The sequence below is a fragment of the Plectropomus leopardus genome, chromosome 16 (assembly GCF_008729295.1).
Source record: "Plectropomus leopardus isolate mb chromosome 16, YSFRI_Pleo_2.0, whole genome shotgun sequence".
NCBI lineage: Eukaryota > Metazoa > Chordata > Actinopteri > Perciformes > Serranidae > Plectropomus > Plectropomus leopardus.
The window spans coordinates 941,905-968,234 of record NC_056478.1 but is presented as its reverse complement, the minus strand read 5'-3'; the positions used below and the strand labels follow the sequence as shown (position 1 = coordinate 968,234).

Below are 26,330 nucleotides of genomic sequence, written 5' to 3'. Positions count from 1 at the left end.
GAGCAAACTGGCTTTTTTTTTTTTTTTTATGGGGAAGAAACCCATGAGCAACAAAAAATGATGATCAAAGAGTTAGTAAAAAGTTTTTTAAAAAATACATAAATAATAATTATATATATATATATATAATAATACCAAAAAGTTGTTTTGTTTTTTTAAAAGAGAAAAAGAAATTTTAAAAGGGCAAACAAGACTCTGAAAAATAATTAAAAATAACTAACTGTGAATTTTAAGAATGTTTTTATGTTTTTTTGTCTGTCCTGGACCTGAAGGACACACATCAGGACCTGAGGGACTCCAGTCAGGACCTGAGAGACTCCTGTCAGGACCTGAGAGACTCCCGTCAGGACCTGAGGGACTCTGTGGTGTCTGTCCTCACCGGGTTCTTGAGGACGTCGTCATCCACGTCGAAGTTGGACGTGTCTGTGGGCGAGGACACGTCGGGGATGTAGGGCGCCTCAGTGGACCGGATGTTGTCCCAGTCGATGCCGCTGAAAAACGGGTGGCTCTTGAAGTCGGAGATCCCGTTGAGGCCGAGGCGGCGCTCCCGTGAGCACAGCAGGCGCTGGATCAGGTCCTTGGCGTCCTCGGAAACATCGGTCACGTGGGACGGGAACTGGAAGCGCTCCTGGAGACAGGCAGCAAGGACAGACAGTGTAAAGAGGACGCACAGAGATAATGAGAGCGCCGGCGTCCGTCCGCTGAGACCAGCTCTGATTTAGAAAAGAGGAAGCGGGACGGGAGTCTGGAGACGAGCCGGTAACCTGGAAACAGCCGCGGAGCCGAGACAGGAAGCAGCTCCGCCTGTCCTCATCTCGACGAGTCTGACAGGACGCACCGATGACATGACAAAACGACAAGTCTTTAATCAGAACTCAGATCCCTGTTTACTATGGAGACCTGTCCTTACAGAGTCCAACATGTCTCTGTGGTCCGTCACAGCCAGATACCACAGAAGAAGACATCACAACTTAGACCTGATGACATCACACGTTACACACGATGACATCACACCTTAGTAAAGCATAGACATTTGTACGTGAACGCCGCCTTCGCCGCTGCTGTTTATTAGAACGATGCGTCAACGCAGCCGCCATATTGAGTCAGTGGCAGCCGTGCCGACTCACTGCATTAGACAGCGGAGTCAGAGGTCAGAGGTCAGAGGTCAATGCTTAATGTCATAAATCACCGGATTCTGTTTGATTTGTTACAAATGGCCGACGTTTCTTTATAATACAGAATGATTGGTACGATTAAAAATGCAAGTTCCTCACCTCGTGGTTCATGATCTTGCCGTACGTTTCCACCAGCGACTCGGCGTAGAATGGCGTCTCTCCGTACAGCATCTCGTACATGCAGACACCCAGAGACCACCAGTCGCACTCCGGCCCATAGCGGCCCATCCCGTCCTCCATCGCCTGCAGGATCTCTGGGGAGATGTAGTCTGGAGTGCCCACCGCCACCGAGGACTGCACCTGCAGACCAGTTCACCGTCCAGTTAAACCAGCTGGCTCTGAAAGCTGGTTCAAACAGAAACTACAAACTCAACGTGCTGACTGTAGAGCTGGGCGATAAAACGATAACGATATCAATCGTTATATAACTTTTCCTCGATTGAACTATGAGACGTAGTCGATATGTCGATTGAACGCATTCCAGCCATGTTTTGACAAACAACACGAACAGCCAATGATAATAAGAATAGCGCCGCGGAGAACCAAATACAGTGAAGGACTTTGACTGTAGAAACAGCTGAGTGTTTGACAGCCACAGCACTGAAACAGACACATCTGCAGAGGTGAAAGTGACTTCTTTAGACTCTACAGACGACTTGTGTTAGTTGCAGCTTTAATCAGACTTTGGATGAATTATTTAGAAACAGCAGGACGCATCGCTCCGTGTCTCATCCGGCCGCTCGCGCTGAGCTCTCATTATTATTACCAGGGGCAGATGTAATGTTTTGGGGGCCCGGGGCCACAAGCACATGAGCTTATTTTCAGCCTTTCTCTAACTGTGAATGTTGGCAGGCTGTCGGCAGCTATAGGAAAGTAGGCCGGCTCAAAAGTTTTTAATTCCTGAGTAAAATGATTAACAGCACAGAAGTTTGACAGAAGCTGAAGTCAGAGTCCTGCAGTCAGGAGAGGTTGGACTATTTATCAGCACAATGTGCTTCAATTTACCTGAAGTTTGTTTCAGATGGAGCTTTTCATTTTTATATAATGCTGGAAAGTTGAATAAATAATAATAAATCATATGTTTATTACACTCCAACACACCATGGTCACATGACACTGTGTCAGTGAACTATGAGGACAAAAAACAAACCACTAAAAATGTCAATGTCTGACAGAAAATAAATATTTAAACCAAACCTGATGATATCTTCACATCTCAGTTAGGAGTCAAAGGGAACCTTTAAGCTCGACAGAAATAGTGATTTGATGGATATCGTGATATATATCGTTATCGACTGATTATGAATAAAAATTATCATAATAAGACTTTTTTCCATATCGCCCAGCCCCAGCTGACTGTGTGAGTGTTTGTGTTACCGTGCCGTCCTCCATCATTCGGAGACATGATCCAAAGTCCGCCAGGCGGATGTGACCGTTAACATCCAGCAACACGTTATCTGGTTTAATGTCTCTGTGGAAAAGAAAAACACCTTAAATAACCAGTAAAACACATTAAATAACCACTGAAACACTTTGAATAACCAGTAATCAGCTGGTCTGAGGTGTGACAGACTGGGGCTAACTGGAATGGAACGGGGCCCAGTTTGTGTCTCTGCACAGGAAGGAAGGTGGAGGCTGAGCTGGACAGGACATAACTACATTTCCCAGAGGACACTGCTGCCAGGAAGAGCCCACTTCCTCTGACACACACACACACACACACACACACACACACACCACACACACACACACACACACACACACACATCATGTGACTGCTGCATCACATTTAACCAGTGTAACCAGTATAACCAGTGTAACCAGTATAACCAGTGTGACCAGTGAAACCAATGTGACCAGTATCAGGAGTGTGACCAGATTAATGAGTATAACCAGTATAACCAGTGTGGCCTCTGTGACCAGTATAACCAGTATATAACCAGTGTGGCCTCTGTGACCAGTATAACCAGTATAACCAGTGTGGCCTCTGTGACCAGTATAACCAGTATAACCAGTGTGGCCTCTGTGACCAGTATAACCAGTATAACCAGTGTGGCCTCTGTGACCAGTATAACCAGTATAACCAGCGTGGCCTCTGTGACCAGTATAACCAGTATAACCAGTGTGGCCTGTGTGACCAGTATAACCAGTATAACCAGTGTGGCCTCTGTGACCAGTATAACCAGTATAACCAGTGTGACCAATATAACCAGTATAACCAGTGTGGCCTCTGTGACCAGTATAACCTGTATAACCAGTGTGGCCTGTGTGACCAGTGAAACCAGTACCTGTGGATGTAGTGCTGCTGGTGGATGGAGTGGATGGCGAGCACCATCTCGGCCACGTAAAACTTGGACATGTCCTCTGGGAGACGGTCCTCAAACTTACTGAGCAGAGTCAGCAGGTCCCCGCCCACGTAGTAATCCATCACCAAGTACTGCAGTCGTATACACACTGTTACTGTCATCATCATCATCATCTTCATTATCATCAGTAGTAGTAGTAACAGTAGTGGTAGAAAACTAGTTGTAGTAGTAGCAGTGGTAGCAGCAGTAACAGTAGTAACACTACTAACAGTAGTAGCAGTTAGTAACAGTAGTAGCAGTAGTAACAGTGAAGCAGTAGTAGCAGTAGTAGTAGTAGTAGCAGTAGTAGCAGTAGCAGCAGTAGTGGCAGTACTAGCAGTAGTAACAGTAGTAGCAGTAGCAGTAGTAGCAGTAGTAGCAGTAGTAACAGTAGTAACAGTAGTAGCAGTAGTAACAGTAGTAACAGTAGCAGTAGCAGTAGCAGTAGTAGCAGTAGCAGTAGTAGCAGTAGTAGTAGTAGCAGTAGTAACAGTAGTAGCAGTAGCAGTAGTAGCAGTAGTGGCAGTAGTGGCAGTAGTAACAGTAGTAGCAGTAGCAGTAGTAGCAGTAGTGGCAGTAGTAACAGTAGTAGCAGCAGCAGTAGTGGCAGTAGTAGCAGTAGTAGTAGTAGCAGTAGTAACAGTAGTAGCAGTAGCAGTAGTGGCAGTACTAGCAGTAGTAACAGTAGTAGCAGTAGCAGTAGTGGCAGTACTAGCAGTAGTAGCAGAAGCAGTAGTAGTAGTAGTGGCAGTAGTGGCAGTAGTAACAGTAGTAGCAGCAGCAGTAGTAGTAGTAGTAGTAGTAGTGGCAGTAGTCGCAGTAGTACAGTAGTAGCAGCAGCAGTAGTAGTAGTAGTAGTAGTAGTAGTAGTAGTAGTAGTAGTTAGTGGCAGTAGTGGCAAAGTAGTAGTAACAGTAGTAGCAGTAGTGGCAGTAGTAACAGTAGTAGCAGCAGCAGTAGTGGCAGTAGTAGCAGTAGTAGTAGTAGTAGCAGTAGTAACAGTAGTAGCAGTAGCAGTAGTAGCAGTAGTGGCAGTACTAGCAGTAGTAACAGTAGTAGCAGTAGCAGTAGTGGCAGTACTAGCAGAAGCAGTAGTAGTAGTAGTGGCAGTAGTGGCAGTAGTAACAGTAGTAGCAGCAGCAGTAGTAGTAGTAGTAGTAGTGGCAGTAGTCGCAGTAGTAACAGTAGTAGCAGCAGCAGTAGTAGTAGTAGTAGTAGTAGTTAGTAGTAGTGGCAGTAGTGGCAGTAGTAGTAACAGTAGTAGCAGCAGCAGTAGTAGTAGTAGTAGTAGTGGCAGTAGTGGCAGTAGTAACAGTAGTAGCAGTAGCAGTAGTAGCAGTAGTGGCAGTACTAGCAGTAGTAACAGTAGTAGCAGTAGCAGTAGTAGTAGCAGTAGTGGCAGTAGTAACAGTAGTAGCAGTAGCAGTAGTAGTAGCAGTAGTGGCAGTAGTAACAGCAGTAGCAGCAGCAGTAGTGGCAGTAGTAGCAGTAGTAGCAGTAGCAGTAGTGGCAGTAGTGGCAGTAGTAACAGTAGTAGCAGTAGCAGTTGTAGCAGTAGTGGCAGTAGTAACAGTAGTAGCAGCAGCAGTAGTAGTAGTAGTAGTAGTAGTGGCAGTAGTCGCAGTAGTAACAGTAGTAGCAGCAGCAGTAGTAGTGGTAGTAGTAGTAGTGGCAGTAGTCGCAGTAGTAACAGTAGTAGTAGCAGTAAGCAGTAGTAGTAGTAGCAGCAGTGGCAGTAGTAACAGTAGTAGCAGCAGCAGTAGTAGTAGCAGTAGTGGCAGTAGTGGCAGTAGTAACAGTAGTAGCAGTAGCAGTAGTAGCAGTAGTGGCAGTACTAGCAGTAGTAACAGTAGTAGCAGTAGCAGTAGTGGCAGTAGTAACAGTAGTAGCAGTAGCAGTAGTAGCAGTAGTGGCAGTAGTGGCAGTAGTAACAGTAGTAGCAGTAGCAGTAGTAGCAGTAGTGGCAGTAGTAACAGTAGTAGCAGCAGCAGTAGTGGCAGTAGTAACAGTAGTAGCAGTTAGTGGCAGTAGTAACAGTAGTAGCAGCAGCAGTAGTGGCAGTAGTAACAGTAGCAGTTGTAGCAGTAGTGGCAGTAGTGCTGCTGCTACTACTGTTACTACTGTTTCTACTGTTACTACTGGTAGTAGCAGTAGTAGCAGTAGTGGCAGTAGTAACAGTAGTAGCAGCAGCAGTAGTGGCAGTAGTAGCAGTAGTAGCAGCAGCAGTAGTAGTAGTAGTGGCAGTAGTGGCAGTAGTAACAGTAGTAGCAGAAGCAGTAGTTAGTAGTAGTAGTGGCAGTAGTGGCAGTAGTAACAGAAGTAGCAGCAGCAGTAGTAGTAGTAGTAGTGGCAGTAGTCGCAGTAGTAACAGTAGTAGCAGCAGCAGTAGTAGTAGTTAGTAGTAGTAGTGGCAGTAGTCGCAGTAGTAGTAGTAGTAGCAGTAGCAGTAGTAGTAGTAGTGGCAGTGGTCGCAGTAGTAACAGTAGTAGTAGCAGAAGCAGTAGTAGTAGTAGTAGTGGCAGTAGTGGCAGTAGTAACAGTAGTAGCAGCAGCAGTAGTAGTAGTAGTGGCAGTAGTGGCAGTAGTAACAGTAGTAGCAGTAGCAGTAGTAGCAGTAGTGGCAGTAGTAACAGTAGTAGCAGCAGCAGTAGTAGTAGTAGTGGCAGTAGTGGCAGTAGTAACAGTAGTAGCAGAAGCAGTAGTAGTAGTAGTGGCAGTAGTGGCAGTAGTAACAGAAGTAGCAGCAGCAGCAGTAGTAGTAGTAGTGGCAGTAGTCGCAGTAGTAACAGTAGTAGTAGTAGTGGCAGTAGTCGCAGTAGTAACAGTAGTAGCAGAAGCAGTAGTAGTAGTAGTGGCAGTGGTCGCAGTAGTAACAGTAGTAGTAGCAGCAGCAGTAGTAGTAGTAGTGGCAGTAGTAGTGGCAGTAGTAACAGTAGTAGCAGCAGCAGTAGTAGTAGTAGTAGTGGCAGTAGTCGCAGTAGTAACAGTAGAGTAGTAGCAGCAGCAGTAGTAGTAGTAGTAGTAGTAGTAGTAGTAGTGGCAGTAGTCGCAGTAGTAACAGTAGTAGTAGCAGCAGCAGTAGTAGTAGTAGTGGCAGTAGTGGCAGTAGTAACAGTAGTAGTAGCAGCAGCAGTAGTAGTAGTAGTAGTAGTAGTAGTAGTAGTAGTGGCAGTAGTGGCAGTAGTAACAGAAGTAGCAGCAGCAGTAGTAGTAGTAGTAGTAGTGGCAGTAGTCGCAGTAGTAACAGTAGTAGTAGCAGCAGCAGTAGTAGTAGTAGTAGTAGTAGTAGTAGTAGTAGTAGTAGTAGTGGCAGTAGTCGCAGTAGTAACAGTAGTAGTAGCAGCAGCAGTAGTAGTAGTAGTAGTGGCAGTAGTGGCAGTAGTAACAGTAGTAGCAGCAGCAGTAGTAGTAGTAGTAGTAGTGGCAGTAGTCGCAGTAGTAACAGTAGTAGCAGCAGCAGTAGTAGTAGTAGTAGTGGCAGTAGTCGCAGTAGTAACAGTAGTAGCAGCAGCAGTAGTAGTAGTGGCAGTAGTGGCAGTAGTAACAGTAGTAACAGTAGTAGCAGCAGCAGTAGTAGTAGTAGTAGTGCAGTAGTCGCAGTAGTGCGCAGTAGTAACAGTAGTAGCAGCAGCAGTAGTAGTAGTAGTAGTAGTAGTAGTGGCAGTAGTCGCAGTAGTAACAGTAGTAGCAGCAGCAGTAGTAGTAGTAGTAGTGGCAGTAGTCGCAGTAGTAACAGTAGTAGCAGCAGCAGTAGTAGTAGTAGTAGTGGCAGTAGTCGCAGTAGTAACAGTAGTAGCAGCAGCAGTAGTAGTAGTAGTAGTGGCAGTAGTGGCAGTAGTAACAGTAGTAGCAGCAGCAGTAGTAGTAGTAGTAGTGGCAGTAGTGCAGTAGTAACAGTAGTAGCAGCAGCAGTAGTAGTAGTAGTATAACTGACCAGGTAGTTGTCGTCCTGGAAAGCGTAGTGCAGAGTCGTGATCCACTGACTGTCTCCTTTCACCAGAACGTCTCGCTCTTCTCTGAAACACGCCGTCTGTACACAGGACACGTTCACATGTCAGAAACAACACGCTAACATCCAGATCAAATCACGGACCGGACCTGGACCAGAGCGGATCACAGCTGAGCCCGAGGTCTGAACTCACCTCGGCCCTCTTCAACATCTCCCACTTGTTGAGGATCTTCATGGCGTAGACTCTCTCTGTGTGCTTCATCTTCACCACGGCAACCTGAGACCGAGCGAGACGTATATTACATGTGTGCGTTTATATGTACACATACCGAAAAACTTCACGTTAAAACCCGGTCCCTTTAACCAGCCCACTGTGGATCCACATTTTAAAAAATAAAGGCCCGTCTTTATTAGAGGCTCGCTCTGGTTACCATGGTTACGTATAAAAGAAGAACCCCGTCGATTATCAGCAGAGTAAACGAGACGCAAAAAGACAAGAAAAAAAAGATGAGTAGATGTAGAAGACCATTTTTAAAATATTAAAGAAAAATGTCCAGTTAACTATATTCACAATTATATATTTAAATTATTTTGCAGAATTATTATCATTTTTAGGACTTTTTTTCCAAGTAATTTATCACTGTGTAATTTCTCTTGTTTTACATTTGCTTTTTTGATTGTTTTTAGTTTTGGTAAATTTTCAGGTAATTTTCTTGTACTAGGGTCATTTTTTTGCACATTACCTTCTTTTTATGTTTTTAAAAAATAAAAATAAAAATAAAGCCATTTTGCCATGCTTACAAAAGGATAAATAAATAATTTGATTGTATTTTCAATCTTTGCTGAGCAACAATTTTATGTGAAAAGAATTAAAAGCTTGTCGCACACAGACTCTTTTTATTACGAATATCATATTATATATATATATGTTATTTCCTTTTTTAAGTTAAAAAAGAGATGTATGTTATGTTTTGTGATATGATGTTTATAGATTATATATATTTGATACTGTGTGTTAAAGTGTTTGTCAGAGTGAGTTTTGTTGAAGGTGCATCTGTTCAAACAGGTTATTAAAGATTACAGCAGGTATGTGCTCTGCTCACCTCTGATTGGCTGAGGGGACGCCCCTCCTGAGTAACCTGTCAGACTTTATACCTGCGTGAGCCACACCTGATCATCTACCTGTACCAACTCACAGCTGAGCTCTGATTGGTCCTCAGGCCGAGTGTGTGTTTATCTCAGTGTTTGGTGTGTCTCTGTGTATATGTGAGGACCGGGCGGAGCCTCAGAGAGACAGCGGTCCTCACAGGTACAGTAACACGCCGCTGAGTGTGTGTTTATATCCTGAGGCTGCAGCCAGGTGTGGCTCCGACACACCTACACTTTGGTATGTGGACAATGTACACACACTGAAACACACACACAGACAATAACAAACACACACACTCACAGAGCTGGTGAATGTTTGATCAAACTGAATAGCAGAGTCCTCGCTAAACATTTAAACCTTATAAACTTCATTACCCACAATTCCCCGGTGATGATGTCACTAAGTGTGTGTGAGGGTGAAGCAGATCAATAATTAACTTTCAGTCTGATCGTTAATTCGATGTGTCTGAGTTTCTGACCTCAGAGCTGATCAACTCAAATTAAGATAACTGTTTATTATCGATCATTATTGTTTATTATCGATTATTATTGTTTATTATCGATTATCTGAGAAAATAAAAAGTAAAAGTAACACAGACAGAGTTTAGTGGGACGGTTTTCTGTCCACGGAGGTGGACACGTGTGGTCATGGAGACATGTGGACACATGTTAATGACTGACAGGACGTGGAGACAAACAGACTGTAGGAGCAGACTGAGGTGACCGTATTGATCAGCGTCAGCATGTGATCGTGTTCTCTCCGATCAGCGGACTGTGAATATGGCAAATTAATATTCAGTCTGTCTCAGGACACAGCTCGCCAAAAATACCAGGATGTTCTGCAGCGGGGCGCATGTTTACAGTTTGTGGCTTTTTTAACCCACAATCCTCTGCACAGCGGCAGATAAGTCACATGACTGAGCTGCAGACAGATGACAGCTGATCGACAGATCAACAGCTGATCCATAGCTGATTGTTAGCTGATCGACTGATCGACAGCTGGTTGACAACTAATCGACTAATTGACAGCTGATTGATTACTGACCAACAGCTGACCTACGCCTAATTGACAGCTTATCAACTGATAGACAGTTGATCAACTGAATGACAGCTGATTGATAACTGATTATCAGCTGCAGAACACACTGGGCACAGACAGAGCAGCAGGGCGTACTCTGGGCACAGACAGAGCAGCAGGGCGTACTCTGGGCACAGACAGAGCAGCAGGGCGTACTCTGGGCACAGACAGAGCAGCAGGGCGTACTCTGGGCACAGACAGAGCAGTGTGTACACGTGTGTCTGCAGGTTAATTTTACTCCGACTCGGAGCGCCGAACTAAAAGTTCAAGTCTTTTTTTTTTATTCCTTGAAAACTCACTGGTAAGTTACCCGAACTGAGATGAGATGAGATGAGACAGAACTTTATTAATCCTGACAGAAGTTCTTGTGCCAGATTGCTCCGAAAGTACAGTAGCAAAAAGATACAACAACAAGAGCATCAAATTATTGAAAATAAAATACAAAGTGTCTAATAATAATGTTTAAAAGTAATATTGCGCCTCGAGGTTAAAATTGCATGATAACATAAGTAAAATCCATAATCTGTTTCAATAAAGTTAACGGGAGAAAAAAAAAAGACTGAGCTCCTGCGGGAAACACAGCGGAAGAATACAGGAAGCTGTGTGTTATAAACAGGAAATGCAGAGCCACATTTAACTGGAACAACTTCCTGTTACAACACAGGAAGGAGAAAGGTTCTTTCTCAGTACGAAACACCACAGTACTAAAGAGTACTACAGAGTACTGTCAGAGTACTACAGAGTACTACATGTTGACACTCACAGTGGACACAGTGGACGTAAACAAGCTTTTATATTTAGTTTATAATAACAGGAAGTCCTACCTCTCCAAAAGCTCCTCGTCCAATCACCTTCAGCATCTCGAAGTCGTCTCTGTGCAGCCGCATGTCCTTCACTTTGGTGGTGAACGGCTTCACTGAGGACACAGAGGACAGGAGGACACACTGTTATTATCTCGATGTGTTGATGAAGCAGCTGAACAGGATCAATGAGAAACAGGATCAATATCAGAGTTCTCACTCATTTATTTATTCATTTGTGGCGTCGCGCCACCATTAAAACATCTGCCGCCACATTATTATTTTCTGTTTCTGGAGCTGGAGCGTTCAGAACATAAATACAGGTTCAGGTTCAGGTTCAGGTTACTTTGCTTGTACCCGGCAGTAGTTTTGGTTTGCAGTATAAAGTGAAAGACATCCATTCAACACAGTTTTCAGACAACATATACACACAACATAAAAACATGAAAAGAAGATAAAAAGATAAGAAAAAAACCCAAAAACAATGAAGTGCCCCAGTGCTAATCAAAATGTTAAATATGTAATAAATACTAATCAAAACTCTAAACTAAAAAATAAAACCTTAAATAAAAAAATTCTAAAAACTATGAATAAATAATTCCTAAATACAGGCTCATGAATGAACTCGTGCAGTTTTCCTTCAGCTTGTTCAGCAGAGTGATGGCAGCTGAAACAAAACTGTTTTTAAATCGCTTAATTTTACACCTCGGGACTAAAAACATTCAATATGTTCAGTTATTGATCGCTCCACTCTGGGTACAGACGGAGCAGTAGAATGTTTACCGATATTTAACAACTCATATGGTCAATAATGGATATCGATGTATTGATAAGATAGAATACTTCAACTTAGGGTTGATGTTTTCTATATGTTCACTAAAAAATTAAAATAATTTTTTTTTTTAAAAAAAGAAAGAAAGAAAGAAAGAAAGAAATCAGCATGTTGGCTGATTCTGATATTTCATTTTAAATCCAGTAACTGCTAAAACTGACGATATTATCGTGCGACAGATTGTTGGACTGACCAATTATTAGGAGTAATATTTGCAATTTTGCCGATTAAAGTGATTTAAATTTTCACGTGACTTTATGAAAAAAGTTGCGGTGAACTTGCTGTGTTTGATGCTAAAAGTTAAAAGTTTTACGTTGGAGTTTGTTATTTTCCAAATTCTAAATATTGACAGAGATATTTCCTTTTATTGTAAATGCATATTCGGTCCAAATATCGGTTATCTGATTCATTAATTACTAATAATCCATATCGGCCCTGAAAAAGCGATATCGGTCGCGCCTGGTTGTGATGTATGAGCCTATGAAATATGACATCTGGTGTGGTCCGTCCCTCGTTTTAATGATTCTGATTGTTTATTTATAGCAAACTGCTTTCTGGGTAAATGTAGGTCAGCGTGAGACGCACTGAAACTGTCAGCTGGAGATTCATCAGAAACCAGTTCATCACTTTTACTGGTTTCCACTGGAGACAACCAGAGACAGAGAAAGACATCTGAGGACACGTAAAGACGTCTCACATTAAAAGACATCTGCAAATGTTCGGTTGGACTCTGAGAGACGTTTATCAACTATTGATCAAGAAAAGAATCTGCAGATCGATCAATGCAGAAAATGATCGTCAGAACTCACCGATTCTGTAAATTCACCGTCATCAATACACCGATCAATCAATCAACTGACTGCTTCAGTCTGTGATCAGTGAGTCAGGAACGTCTGCACTCACAAGGACCTGAAACCAGGCCAGACCAAACCAGGCCAGACCAAACCAGGCCAGACCATGTTTAAGGGACAGGCTGAACCAGGACACTGTGGACTGAAGTGGGACAGCGTCCACTGAGCTCAGACTCGCCACAGAACCCCACATCGCATCAGGAAGGATACCCGTCAATACCCTGGAACCCCTCAAGGTTCCCAAGGATGCCCTCATCTCCACAAGGACTTTTCAAGGATTCCTCAATCTTCCTAAAGGTCCTTGAAACCACTCACGGCCCCTAAACCCGTCCACCCCATCAATACCCCGACATGGAGCCGGTCTGTTCTGGTTCTGAACCTGATGTTGAATCCCTCAGAACTTTCGACCAAAAATAGTTCAGAACCTGAAAAGTTGGAAAATCCATTTTTTCTGTGACCTACAGAGTGAACCACGAGGACATCAGAGGACATGTCTTATTCTACAGTAGTGATACTCAACTTATGGCCCGCGGACCAAATCTGGACCCTGACGGGGTGCCTGGTGGCCCCCAAAACCATTTTCTAATGTAGAATAAAAATAAAGTGATTGACTATAAAATGTTTTTGTCCTTTTAGTCTCCTTAAGGTGTCAGAGACATAAAACAGCATCAAAATAGATTCAGAGGAGGATCGCCCACACCCCGACAGAGGACACAGCTGAGACACTGATGTCCTAAAATCATAAAATCATCCTGAAATCTTAGAAATTTCCTAAAATCCGAGAAATGTCCTAGAAGTCTAGAAACGTCCTGAAATCCTAGAAGTCTAGAAACGTCCTTGAAATGTCCTAAAGTCTTAGAAATGTCCTAAATCCTAGGAACATGTACGGGGCTGCTATGACTGCCCCCCCCCCCCCCCCCCAAGTAAAGCCAGGTGAGTGTCCCTGCTGAGAGACAATAGAAAGTCAGCAGAGGACAAACAGCAGGTGTCTCATTAACAGCTGGATCATTCTTAATTTTGGGGCGAAATAAACAAATATCTGTATTATCAGAAGTTCACATGTGATCAAAGAAATCCGCGATTTTGTTTCTGCAGTTTCCTTCTGGTTTTAACGCCCCCCATTAAGGACTCATCCCTGATTTAAATGGTCCCACTAAAAACCGGACCTTTAGGGAGCACCAAGGTCCAGGAACCGAACAGAACCACCTCAAGAACCACATCTGGTTAAATATTACAGAGTTAAAGACATCCCAAAATCCGTATCATAGTCCCCCAGAGTCTAGCTGACCCTCCCTGGACCCCCGTGTCCCCCGGAGCACCCGACGGCCCCCCGCTGCGGTTTACAGAGTAAAGCATTGATGACCAGGACCTGGATCGGGACCTGGACCGGGACTCTTACCCCACTCCAGGAAGTCTGTGACGTGTTTCTCCCTCTTGAGGGGGGAGTGGGTCAGCTCGGTGTAGAAGCAGAGCAGGAGGTCCAGCAGCGCCTCCACACTCAGACATCCGGCCTCCTTCTGCTCCAGCAGCAGCTCCTCCAGCCGCTTCACGCGCTCCTGAGCCGACATCCTGACGGGGACACCGGGACTCCGGGTCCGGGCTCACTGACCGTCCTCAGCCCCGCCGCTCGGTCCTCCTCTCACCCGCCGCCCAGGCTCCGTTTCCGGCCGAGTCCTCGGAGCTCAGCCCGCTAGCTGCGGCTAGCTCGTTAGCTCCGGGAAAACATTCCCGACGTTTGGCGCAGTTTTCGGTGTGTCGGTGAGTCGGTGGCTCTCCGCCGGTTACCGGCGCTCCGTCGCCTTCAGAGCCGTTCAGCAGCCTGCGGCCCGCCGCGCTCCGTCCTCCGCATCGGCTTTAATCCGGTAAATCTGGACTTTCCTCTCAGGAACCGGGACGTCGCTCAGACCGTCGACTCTCAGGTCGGCCGCCGCTGCTCCATGTCCGCCGCTCGGTCTCTCAGCCCGGTAACAAGTCCCGGAGCCCCGGTACCGGCTCGGCTGTGTCCGCGCGCCCCGTTAGCACCGTGCGGGACTCTGCGGAGGGATCCCGGAGGGTTTGCGGTGGTTTTGGGAGGCTGCCGGTGTGGCTGCTCGGTGGGAATATGGCTGAACTGAGATCAGCTTTTCAACAGAGCGACAACATTCACACACACTTCCTGCCCCGCAGCCTTTCACAATAAAACCACCCGACAGCGCACCCGTCCATCGATCACTCATCAAACAGGACACATTCATTTATGATTATTAATAAAACATCACCCGGTTATTGATTATTGATAAAACATCATCCAGTCACTTATTGATTATTAATCAAACAACATCTAGTTATTGATTACCAATGAAACATCATCCAGTTATTGATTATTAATAAAGCATCATCCGGTTATTGATTACCAATAAAACATCATCCAGTTATATATTGATTATTGTTGAAACATCATTCAGTTATTGATTATTAATAAAACATCATCCAGTTATTTATTTATTGTTGAAACATCATTCAGTTACATATTGATTTTTTATCAAACATCATCCAGTGATGTATTGATTTTTAATAAAACACGGTATATTTAGTTATTGATTATTAGTCAAACATCAGCCAGTTATTTAATGATTACTAATAATACATCATCCATTTATTGATTTATTATTAATAAAACACAATCAATTTACTAATTGATTATTGATGCAACAGGATCCATTTACTGATTATTAATCAAACAGCTTCCAGTTATTTATTAATAATTATTAAAACATTGTATACTTATGTATTGATTATTGTTAAAACAGGATCCATTATTTATTGATTGTTAATCAAACAGGGTCCAGTTAATAACGGATGATTATTGAAACCTGATAAATCTATCTATCTAGCTATCTATCTATCCGAAACACGTGCCCAGTGTGACACATTAAAATATCATCAGGATTTTATTATTAAAAGTCAGAATGAGCGCGTCTGCTAACAGCGCTCCGTGCTTTTATTTTGAAGGATGCTCTCACTGTCCCGGAAGTGCGTACCTGCTGCTCTGTGCTGACCTGACACACCTGTCCCTCTTTCCCTCAGGAACATGGACGCCCCGCCTTCCTGCACCGGAAACGCTCGGGATACATGACGTCATGGCGTGATTGACAGGAGCCGGGAGAGACTGGTACCCCCCCCCCCCCTGTGTGACATCATCGGTGTGACATCAGTGACATCATCACCAGAACTATATGTGTTCGACTATGTGTATTTATGTAGATTATGTTTATTTTATTTAGATTGTGTTTATTTTGATAATATGTTTTTACTTTTGGATATGTTTATATTTTGATAATATGTTTTTACTTTTGGATATGTTTTTTTTGATAATATGATTTTACTTTTGGATATGTTTATTTATTGTGATGTTTATTTATTTTGATTTCGTGTATTTATTTTGATTTTGTTCATTTATCCTTATTGGGGTTTTTTTATTCGATTATGCGTAATATATTTTTTCTTATAATCGTGTGTATTTATTTTGATGTGTTTGGATATGTTTGTTTATTTTGATTTTTTCTATTTATTCTGCCGTTTATTTATTTTGATTATGTCTATTTATCCCGATGATCACTATTCATTTTGATTTTGTTCATTTATTTTTATTGTTTATTCATTTCGATTGATTTTTCCTGTAATGATATTTATTTATTGTCTCATTTATTGTTGTTTGTGCTTCACAGGTTTTATTTCACTCTGATGACGGAATAAAGACACGAGGGTCCGAGAAGAGACGAGACGAGTCCATTTCTGTGTGTGTTTTATTTGTCTATTCATCAGCTCACTTACAGGCGATTTTGTTGTTTATTTATTTGTCAGCTCACTTACAGGTAATTTTGTTGCATCTTTTTAAAAAAAAACAAAACTATTTTGTGTGCAAAGTTTCTGGCCATGTCTCGTTAACTTAATGTTTCTGTGTACCCATATTTATGAAAGAAATCAAACACGTTTACTCGGGTTTCAAAGGGTTAATGAGGAGGCTTGTTGTTGGTGTGTTGGGCCACACGGTGGCGCTGCAGCGAGTGATTACCTGAAAGTCTGATGTTGATCTGAGGGAGCTGAATAAACAGAAACTGAAGGTTAGTCTGTAGAGTTAGGACTGTTTGTTATTTATGAAGGTGGTGGTGCAAAAAGTGGGACGTACGTCAAATGGGCATATTATTTTAAATGTTTGGATTTAGTATTTATTTTACCGCAGACTTTTCAAATGAAATATGAAGGCTTTTTTCAGATTTATGCCATTTTTCGGTCTTTTTTTAAGAAAACATTTTAGCAACTTTTTTTCTTGAACATGTAGATTTTTAAAGAATATATTTTGTTGATTTTTTTCTTTTTATTTTGCTATATTTAATGAAAACATTTAAGCAAATGCTTTGTTCTTTAAAATGTTGGTAGATGTTTTAAAGAAGAATTTTATTTGCCATTTGTAAAGAAAAGTTAAGCAACTTTTTATTATAAACGTCGGCAGATTGTTTTTAAAGAAAATATTTTGCCCTTTTTTTTCTTAAAATATTTTTGGCATTTTTAGAGAAAATATTTTTTCAATTTTTATCACATTTTTGTACCATTTTCAAAGAAAAATATTTTAGCGACTTTTTTTCTTAAAATGTTTAGAAGATTGTTAAAGGAAACATTTTGGCATTTATTTTCCTTTAAACAAATGTGGCAAATTTTAAAGAAAAACATGTTGTCTTTTTTTAATGTTTCTCCTTTTTTGCTATTTAAAAAATATTTCAGTGTCTTTTTTTCTTAAGAATTTTGGTAGACTTTTAATGGAAACATTTGGGTGATTTTTTTGTCCCTTTCAAAATTGTTGGCAATTTTTTCACTATTGTTTTTTTGTTATGTTCAAAGAAAATGTTTTAGCAACTTTTTTTCTTCAAAATTTTGGTAGATTTTTTAAAGAGATTTGATTTTGTTTTTCATTCTTGGCAGTTGAACCACTGAGGAGACTCAATATTTGGGGTACGATGATGAGCGAGGTTTAGGCTCACTCAGTGTCTCCTGTCCTGTGATGAGACACTGAGGGGATGTCCTCTCACTTCAGTCTTTTCTAATAATCAATAATGTCTGTTTGTCTCTGTTACAGAGGAAGAGGACAATCAGCTGACTGATTAAAACGTGAGATGAAGCGCTCTGCGGTGGCCGTCCGTCCTGCTGATGGTCCAGCTGGTGAATGGGGGGGCAGGAAAGCTTTACGTGGCTGATTAGCTGTAAGGAGATTAGCGCTGAGGCTAACGGGAGCCACAAAACTCTTCTTCTCTGCAGCAATATTTGTTCAGAGCGAGGGACCGAGCAGAGGACGCAGAGGAGCATGATGGGAGGACAGTGATGGGACAATGTTGGGACGTCTGGGGGACGACAGAAGGCAGCTTTCAGTGTCCAGCAGGTAAACTTGTCTCTTTGTCTTCCTGTCAGCTGATTGGCTGGTGGACGCTCAATTTGTCTGATCGATGAGTTTATTGATTCTCAGTGAATTGATGAGTTTATTGATTCAAATTGATGAATTATCGTTGACAAACATGATGGATGAGCTCGTTTTTCTTGTTGTGAACTCTGTTAGCGTCAAGGTAACAGTCAGATCTGAATCGATCGCTATCACTGATCAGTTTAAAGCTCTCACATCAGCTGATCACTAAACATATCTGATCATCAGCTGATCAATAATCATGGCAGATCATCAGCTGATCAATAAACAGGTCAGATCATCAGCTGATCAATAGACAAACCCGCTGCTCCTCTGACAGAGGGGGATGAGAGTGTTTGTGGTCCGAGTTCAGTTTTCAGGTCCTGATCAATACACGGATCATTAATCTCTGATCGAGCTGTTTAACTGATTCTTATTGATTATCCGATCAATAATTGCCTCCATGGATCGGCAGCAGTTTTATTAAACTTTGACCTTCTTCCTGCAGCGGTCTCGTCCCGGTTGTGGACTCGTGGACGGCTGTCAAGAGGAACTAAAATACCTCCATAAGCTCCTTATGACGCTCTGAGACCAGTTTCCTCCTCCAGCTCTGCTCTGCACAGAGGCCCGCATGAACCCTCAACCCTGAACTCTGAACCCGAGATCCAGGCCCCAAAGCTCTAAACCCAGAACCCCTGACCCTGAACACTGAACTCTGAACCCTGAACCCCGAACTCTAAACTCAGGACCGTAAGCTCAAAACCCAGGACAGTGAACCCTCAACCCTGAGCCTTGTGCCCTGAACTCCTAACACTGAACCCTCAATCCTGAACACGGAGCTCTAAATCCAGGACCCTGAATCCTCAACACTAAACCTTGAACCTAGGACCCTGAGGTCTTCACCCAGGAAACCCACAACTGTGTCTTCATCACCCCAAATTATGACTTTTAAACCCTGAACCCAGAACCTTAAACCTTGACCCCAAAAGCCTAAACTCTGAACTAAGAACACCAAACCCCCTAAAACAAAAACGTGAACCCTAGACACGTAACCCTGAACACAAAACCCTACACTGTGACTTTTTAAACCCTGATCCCAAAAGTCAGAGCCCTGAACTCAAAACCCTGCCCCCTGAGACTGGATGTGAGGGTGCAATTTGGTTTCTGTTAGCTGGATCTGAGGCCAAGTTCACGCTCAGCAGCAGGGTGGAGGAGGGTTAGGGATTGAGGAGAAGACGAGAGACAAACAAATCCTGACTGGACCGAACCATCTGCGGAAGACCGACCCATCTGTAAAACTTTCCCAAACTGCGGTTTGACTGTTTGATGTTGTTGAAGTTTATTTTTTCAGAAACAAATGTCAGACTGAGTTTTGGGGAAAAGTGTCTGAAGTGAGAACACACTGAGGTTATAAAATGCATCATGGAGTCTTGGATCTCAATATTTTAACATTATAGCTTCCGTTTTTTTTCAGTCACGGACAAATTTAAGGGGAATCGGAGTTAAGGTAGCTAAAACCTGATTAATGGACCGATACTTTTCAAACTGGACCAGTTGAAGTTAAATCAGCTCCTGAGATGACTTCATGTAGGAAATAAGGCTTTTTGTCTCCTGACATGTTTTGAATGCGGCCTTTGGTTGCTATTGGCGGTTCTGAACCTTAAGGCACTCCAGTTTTCGGCCATGTTTCCGGCCGCTGGGACGTGAAACACATAGAAATCTGGGCGGCCATGGTGGTTGGTAAGGTGACCTTCACGAAAGTGGAGAGAGAGAAGCTCGCTGAGGTCCTCTGGCTGCTAAACTGGATCTCTGTGCTGACCGGAGCCATCCTCTTCGGCATGGGCTTATTTCTCAAAGTAGAAATTCAGAAATGGCAGGAAGTGATGTCAGACCAGGGGATCCTCTACGTGCCTCACATGCTGATTACCACGGGCCTGGCGGCCTGCTGCATCAACTTCCTGGGCGGGAAGATCTGCCTGGACTGTGCCGACACCAACAAGTTCCTGCGCTGGAAGCTGGTAATGATGCCGTACGTCGTCTGCACTTTCTTCTTCACCTCCTGCGTCCTGGCGGGGGCGCTCACGTGCTACAGCATCCGTGGCCAGCTGGAGGAGTCGCTGTTCCTGGGCCTGAGGAACGCCATGAGGTACTACAAGGACACGGACACACCAGGCCGCTGCTACCTGAAGAAGACTCTGGATCTGCTGCAGATCCAGTTCCAGTGCTGTGGGAACACCGGGTACCGGGACTGGCTCCAGGTCCAGTGGATCAGCAATCGCTACCTGGACATGACCAGCAGCAGCGTGGTGGAGTAAGTGGAGTCTTTGAGATCCCGATTGAATTATGAAGGGATCTTTGTTGGTCCCAGTAGCACATTATCTCAGTTTCAACACTTTCTACCCAACCAGCATCTGTATGTGGGGACAAGTGGTCAAAATGGGCTGAAAAATGTCCACAGGTTCCATAATGGCCCACATAGGTGTCTCAGTCAAGTGGGCCTCAGATAAGAGGCCCATTTTAAGATAAGAAAATGTTACAAACAATCACAAAAAACATACCAGAAAACACAGTAACGTGTAGAAGTAGTAAAAACATCTTCTCACAATGACAAGTACCAAACTATTAATTCACCTTTGTACTTCCGAGAGCTTTAAAATCAGGACAGTTGTCTTCGTTTTAAATCTTTTGGAGGTTATTGCAGGTGAGATCAGTCGATAAACAAGACAACAAAAGTAATGGTAGAGATCTAGACTGTAGCTGCAGTCAGATCTCTGATAATCACAGTGTGAATGTCAGAGGGAAGTTTACACAGTAAAACTTTACATATGAACAACGACTAAAGGCAAAGGTCAAAGATGATCCGACCAACTCTGGAATAAAGTGTAAAGTTGTGAGTGAGACAAATCTCGGATCTGCAGAATCTAACATGTGGCAAACATAATGCAGAAGCGTTCATGTTCAACAGATCACCGTGATCCAAAGCAGCTAAAAACGAAGCAGCGACCGGTCTGTTTCTGGCCTTGAAGGAGAAACAGGACGTGCTGCTGAACTTCAGCCTCAGCTTTTTAAGGAGATTATCAACCCGAGGTTTAAAAGAAAGGAAGTCATCGAGCCAAACACTGAAATATCTGCACAACGAGACAACTTCTAACTTCTGTTCCTGAGCTGTAGTGATATCACAGACTTTTCCATAACATTTGAGAAATACAAGGTGCAAAGTAGATTTATTGGTATTTTTTTAAACGTTTGAAAAAAAGTTTGAAAAATGACATTAAAATGTGTCCTGATCCTGCTACATCTTTGGAGTTGAAGGATGAGTTGATCAAAATCAGCAGCTACTATAAAAATTACATCCGGTTGCTGCTGATGGCATCAGTCAATTCCTATAGGGCATTTTTTGAATTTGCATCAGAGTCTTGTGTCCTGCCGGCTCAGAACAAGGTCCGCCCATCCAGGGCAACAGCTTGATCCAGGATGTTAGGGGTTAACCATGTCTCTGGTTGGTAGAGGAGCAACTCTCGGTCCAAGTTGGGTAAGCCTCGCCCTGATGCTGGCTCTCCTCCCTGTCTTTGTCTTTCTAATTTGTTACTCCCCTCTGGTCTGTCTGACCGCTCGGCGTATGCTGTTGATGCTGTTGTCCTCTCGCAGTCTGCTGCATTCAGTCCAAACCCCACACAACTTTTTCCGATGTTGATAAGTGCTTCTCTATTGTACTTTTTTCTAACAAAAAAGTAGCAAGATTTTGAGGAGCTACTGGCTGCTGCATCTATATGTGCTGCCATCATCAAAACCAAAATACAAAAATTGTATGTGGGACCCATGTAAAGCTCTGGGTATCCCCAAATGTTGCATGTTGCGTCACCTTTTGAGCGTGCCTGCTGATGAAAACAACTGATCTGAGGACGCAAAAAACACAATACGTGTATGGACCTTAAAGCTAGTGTCAGCTGATTGTGGTGACAACACACAAACAAGTAAAACGTCAAAATCTACCTCCTGTTCAATCCAAATGTGGATCCTAGTGGACCTTACTTGATCTGTAAGTCTCTAGAACTCAAGAAATAACTAATTTCTGGTTGAACCCAGTCTTCTTTTGGTTTTAAAAGATCCTCTTTGACTGAGGTTAGATTCTAATGGATCTAGAAACCAGATCCTGCTGAGTCCAGTCAGGTTCTGGAGTTATCCATGTGTTTCTAATGGACTGCAAAGGGATCTTGTGGATCCGTCTGGACTGCAGTGTCCCTAAAGACGTGATAGAAAAGTGAGTAAATAAGAAATGTTGGTGCCAACCTGTCAGCAGTGAGTACACAGAGTCTTTTCAGATTGAGGTCAAACGTCCTGGGATTAATCAGGTTTAACTGACAGGGTTCAGCTCAGGTTCAAGAGACTCTGAATGACCCAAGATGCAACAAACAGGGTTTACATCACTGTCAAACGCCTTTACCTTTATGTCAACTTTTATTTATCCGAACCAAAGAGCAGATCAGACCCTCCTGACAGTTTAACACTGACTCAGGATCTATAGCCGTCGGGGTCCAGACCTTTGAATCCAATCATTTACTAATTCCCAATAAAAAATAAAGTGATTGATACTGGGAGTTGTTTCTGCACTATCTAAAACAATTACATAAGCTGTCAGAGTGCATAAAACAGAATCAAAATAGAGCTCAAAAAAAGAGCCAGTGGAGGATCCCCCACACCCCCGACAGAGGTCCAAACCAAGACTCTAATGTCCAAAAATGGAGCATTTTTTTGCCTTCCAGGACTCCATACCAGTCACATGACTGAAAACTTTGAATAGCAGTAGTATCAGTAGTAGTATCAGCAAAATCAGTACTAGTTATAGTTGTGGTACTTTTCTAACTGGCTGCTCCTCCTTGCAGTCGGCTGAGGAGTAACGTGGAGGGGAAGTACCTGGTGGACGGCGTTCCCTTCAGCTGCTGCAGCACCGTGTCCCCTCGGCCCTGCATCCAGCAGCAGATCAGCAACCGAACAGCACATTTTAACTTTGACCAGCTGAGCCAGCAGCTGAACCTGTGGAGGAAAGGCTGCCGACAGGCGCTGATGGAGCACTACACCGGCATCATGCAGTCCATCGGCCTCACCGTGCTCCTCATATGGCTGTTCGAGGTGCGCCCAGTTCCGGAGACACTGCAGGAAGTAGCCTTTAACACGCCTTCAATGAGTCCATCGCTGTCACTCTGGGACCAGTTCATTTCGATGTCACACCATGTTTTCTTCTCTCTGCAGCTGCTGGTCCTGACCGGAGTCCGTTACCTACAGACAGCGATGGAGAATGTCCTCCGGCTGGGTGATCCAGACTCAGAGTCGGACGGGTGGATTCTGGAGAACAGTCTGGCAGAAACAGCCCGCTCCAACTTCAACATCATCAAGAACCTGGGGAAGTGTTACCAGGTCGACGACGACCCCAACATCAACATCCCGACTGCCGCCGCCGAGCAGGAGGTGCCTTCACGGCAGGTCCAGATCCCTGTGGCCAGCTAGCGTCTGGCCCAAGGAGCGACGGGCGAGCTCCAGTGAGGCTCTGTTGATCCTGAACTCAGACTCACGTCCAGCTCCAGGAGGCTCTGAGGGAAGCTCAGCATGTTTTGATCCTGAGGAGCTGAAGAAAAGCTGACGAAAAACTGAAGAAAAGCTGAAGAAAAGCTGAAGAAAAACTTAATCGATGCCTTCCAGATGTGAAGTCTGAAAGATGTTCAGCTGCTGCAGAACTCTACAGGTCTGATGCAGCGTTTCTGCCTTCAGAAAAAAGAAGAACTTTGTGAGTGTGACCAGGTTTGAAAGGGTTAAAAACTTCCTGCAGACTTCTGCTGTTAGCATGTTAGCTCTGACAGTGTATCTTTACACGTCTCCTGTCTCACCTCACTGCTGCAACAAGGGAAACATTTTAGCTAAACATAGAGTCTAAACCACTGATACTCAACTAACGGCCCCTGATAGGGCCCCTAGTGGCCCCCCAGCCATTTTCTAATACACACTAAAAATAAAGTGATTGACTCTATGAATAGTTTTTTAACTTTTAGTCTCCATAAGGTGTCAGAGACATAAAACAGCATCAAAATAGAGCTTGTTTTAGAAATGTCCTAAAATCCTCAAAACATTCTAAAATCCTAAAAATGTCTTTAAGTCCTAGAAACTTGATAAAATAATTGAAATGTTGTAAAATCCTGGAAACATCCTAAAATCCTAGAAACATGTATGGTGCTGCGACTGGCCCCTGGCCTGCTGTCATTTAGTAAAAGTGATGAGTCATAAAACATCCAGCCAATCAGGTTCCACCTTGCTGAACACAGACAGCAGATTTTTTTTTCCTGCAAATTGTTTTGTGATTTTTATAACTTTTGGCAATATTTATTGTCTTTCTAAATTTTGGGCGATTTTTTGGTGACTTTTTTCTTCCTAAAAAATTTTTAACGTTCTTTTTATCTTCAAAATTTTAGTGATTCTTGAAAAACAATTTGGTCATTTTTTTCTCTAACATGTTTTTGGTGATGTGGGATGTCCGGCAGACCGAATGACGTCACTGTCACCCAACATTTGATGCATCAGATTCATCTCTCCGTGTGAGGTTAGCGTAGCTTAGCACAAAGACTGGAAGCAGAGGGAAACTGTTAGCCTGTGTGTGATGATGATTTTAATAAAGATCAAAGAACATCTGACTGACGCTGTATTTATTTCTGACATGTTTCTGTATGAATTATGAATCTGCTGATAAAATCATTAATATAAACACTAATTGTTCTTTTTTAACCCTTTGTGGTGCAGTGTTTCCGGGGTCTGAGGAGGAAACCAGCAGTACAGTTTAGTATTTCTTTAGACCTGAAAAGTAATAATCTAGTCATTATAATTAAAACATCTAAAACATCATTTAAATTTAATTATGTTTTAATTATATGGTTTTTTTTTAAATGTTTCTCAAATATAAAACTTATTTTTCCATGGTTTGGACAACAATTTGTGGACTGTGAAAACGAGCTATTTTTCACTTACAAAATTTTCTCTTACCTCAGAGAAAAGCAAAAATAAAGGAAATGTTGGTAAATCCCCCAAATCAATGGGCACAAACAAAATAAGAACAAATTGTGAATATGAGACACAATAAGAAAATTTGTTTGTATCGTTTCTTCCATGAGGCCCAAAAATCAGAAAACTCTGAGTTTCTGTCGTTCACGAGTTTGTCCACCAGAGGGAGACAGAGACACACTGAGCGCTCTGTGAGCGTCCACTGACACCATCACCAGTAACACCAGTACCACCAGTAATACCAGTACTACAAGTACTACAAGTACTACAAGTAATACCAGTACTACCACTACCACCACCTAAAACCGAGGCTGGTTCTAGGCATAAACACTTGGGGGCATTTTAGGACATTTCTCATATTTTAGGACGTTTCTAGTATTTTAGGACATTTCTAGTATTTTAGGACATCAGTGTCAGCTGTGTCCTCTGTCAGGGGTGTGGGGGATCCTCCTCTGGCTCTTGTTTTGATCAACAAGCTCTATGTTGATGCTGTTTTGTGTCTCTGACACTTTATTTATACTAAAAGGACAAAAACTATTCACAGAGTCAATCACTTTATTTTTATTGTGAATCAGAAGATGTTTGGGGGCCACCAGGGGCCCTATCAGAGGCCAGACTTGGCAGCGAGTTGAGTATCACTGATACAGTGCATAAAACAGCACCAGAGTTTTGGATAAAAACATGAAAAACTCAGATCACCAACATGAGACTGAAGCCACTCAGAGCAGACTGGACCTGCAGCTGCGGCTTTACTGGGACAAAGACAGGAGACACACGGAGCGTCCTCCTGTGTCTCTCTGAGGACACGCTCTCTCTCCCCAGCAGGAGGCGCCACATGGACACACTCTGCTCTGCACCTCCTCCATCAGACCTCCTCCTCTTCTTATGTAACGCCTCCTCCTCTTCATCACTTCCTTCATCTCAGCAGCCAATCAGATGTCGCCAGTGACATCACATAGGGGGCGTGTTCTTGTTAATAATCCGTGTGTGTGTGTGTGTGTGTGTGTGTGTGTGTGTGTGTGTGTGTGAGAGAGAGAGTGAGTGAGTGAGCTGGTTACCATGGAGACGCGGATTAAACAAGACCAGATTTACATTTGTTTCTAAACACCTCCTCATGTCCCACAATGCACCTGAAGTCCGTGACAGGCTCAGCCAATCAGAAACGCGCGCGCGCGCGCGCACACACACACACACACACACACACACACACACACACACACACACAGATGTGCAGATGATGTCTGGTGTAAACAGCTGACGGACAGCAGAAAGTGTTTTGTGTTTTGGAAACAATAAAGTTTTTTGGTTTGTTTGTTGAAAATCAGTAAACAGGAAGCTAAGAGTTGTTATTCGTCCCATCTTCAGCCTCCTTTAGGAGCACAGCAGTCATGGCGGCCGGCTGCTGGTTGCCTGGTAACGGGTCCTGGGAGAGCGGCGGCGCTGCCAGCGGGCCGCCCGGGCCCAGGACGCCCTGAACGCTGCTTTGTTCAAACACACAAAACTTTATTTAACATTCAGAGCCACGACTCAGCCAGTCTGCAGAGACTGAATGAAGCCGGTGATGTCATCACCACCGAGGAGCCCAAAAATCACTCCTCCAGCAATACTCAATATTTACTATTATATCACTGTATTAATTATTACTCTACTAATAATAATCAATATTTACTATAATA

General features: G+C 43.3%; 2 protein-coding genes across 2 annotated transcripts in view; one reads left to right on the top strand and one right to left on the bottom strand.

Moving 5' to 3' along the window:
* cdc42bpb (CDC42 binding protein kinase beta (DMPK-like)) overlaps positions 1–14,308 on the bottom strand; it is a 36,130-nt gene extending 21,822 nt beyond the window's left edge. The window contains 8 exon segments of the mRNA XM_042503134.1: positions 380–628; positions 1,275–1,475; positions 2,553–2,646; positions 3,464–3,612; positions 7,455–7,550; positions 7,663–7,746; positions 10,521–10,612; positions 13,579–14,308. Coding sequence (XP_042359068.1) covers positions 380–628; positions 1,275–1,475; positions 2,553–2,646; positions 3,464–3,612; positions 7,455–7,550; positions 7,663–7,746; positions 10,521–10,612; positions 13,579–13,747 — 1,134 coding nt within the window. The 5' untranslated portion in view covers positions 13,748–14,308.
* Positions 14,309–19,340: 5,032 nt separating this feature from the next.
* Positions 19,341–23,115, top strand: LOC121955124 (photoreceptor outer segment membrane glycoprotein 2-like). The gene is made up of 3 exons (XM_042502939.1): positions 19,341–19,921; positions 22,494–22,740; positions 22,861–23,115. Exons 1-3 carry the CDS (start codon positions 19,341–19,343, stop codon positions 23,113–23,115), a joined length of 1,083 nt encoding a protein of 360 aa, XP_042358873.1.
* The last annotated feature ends 3,215 nt before the right edge of the window (positions 23,116–26,330 follow it).

Excerpts from the sequence above, each read along its gene's own strand:
- LOC121955124 (XM_042502939.1), top strand. The coding sequence starts at position 19,341 with ATGGTGGTTGGTAAGGTGACCTTCACGAAAGTGGAGAGAGAGAAGCTC. Across the intron at positions 19,922-22,493 it reads ACCAGCAGCAGCGTGGTGGA|TCGGCTGAGGAGTAACGTGG; the intron begins GTAAGTGGAGTC and ends TCCTCCTTGCAG. Across the intron at positions 22,741-22,860 it reads TCCTCATATGGCTGTTCGAG|CTGCTGGTCCTGACCGGAGT; the intron begins GTGCGCCCAGTT and ends TTCTCTCTGCAG.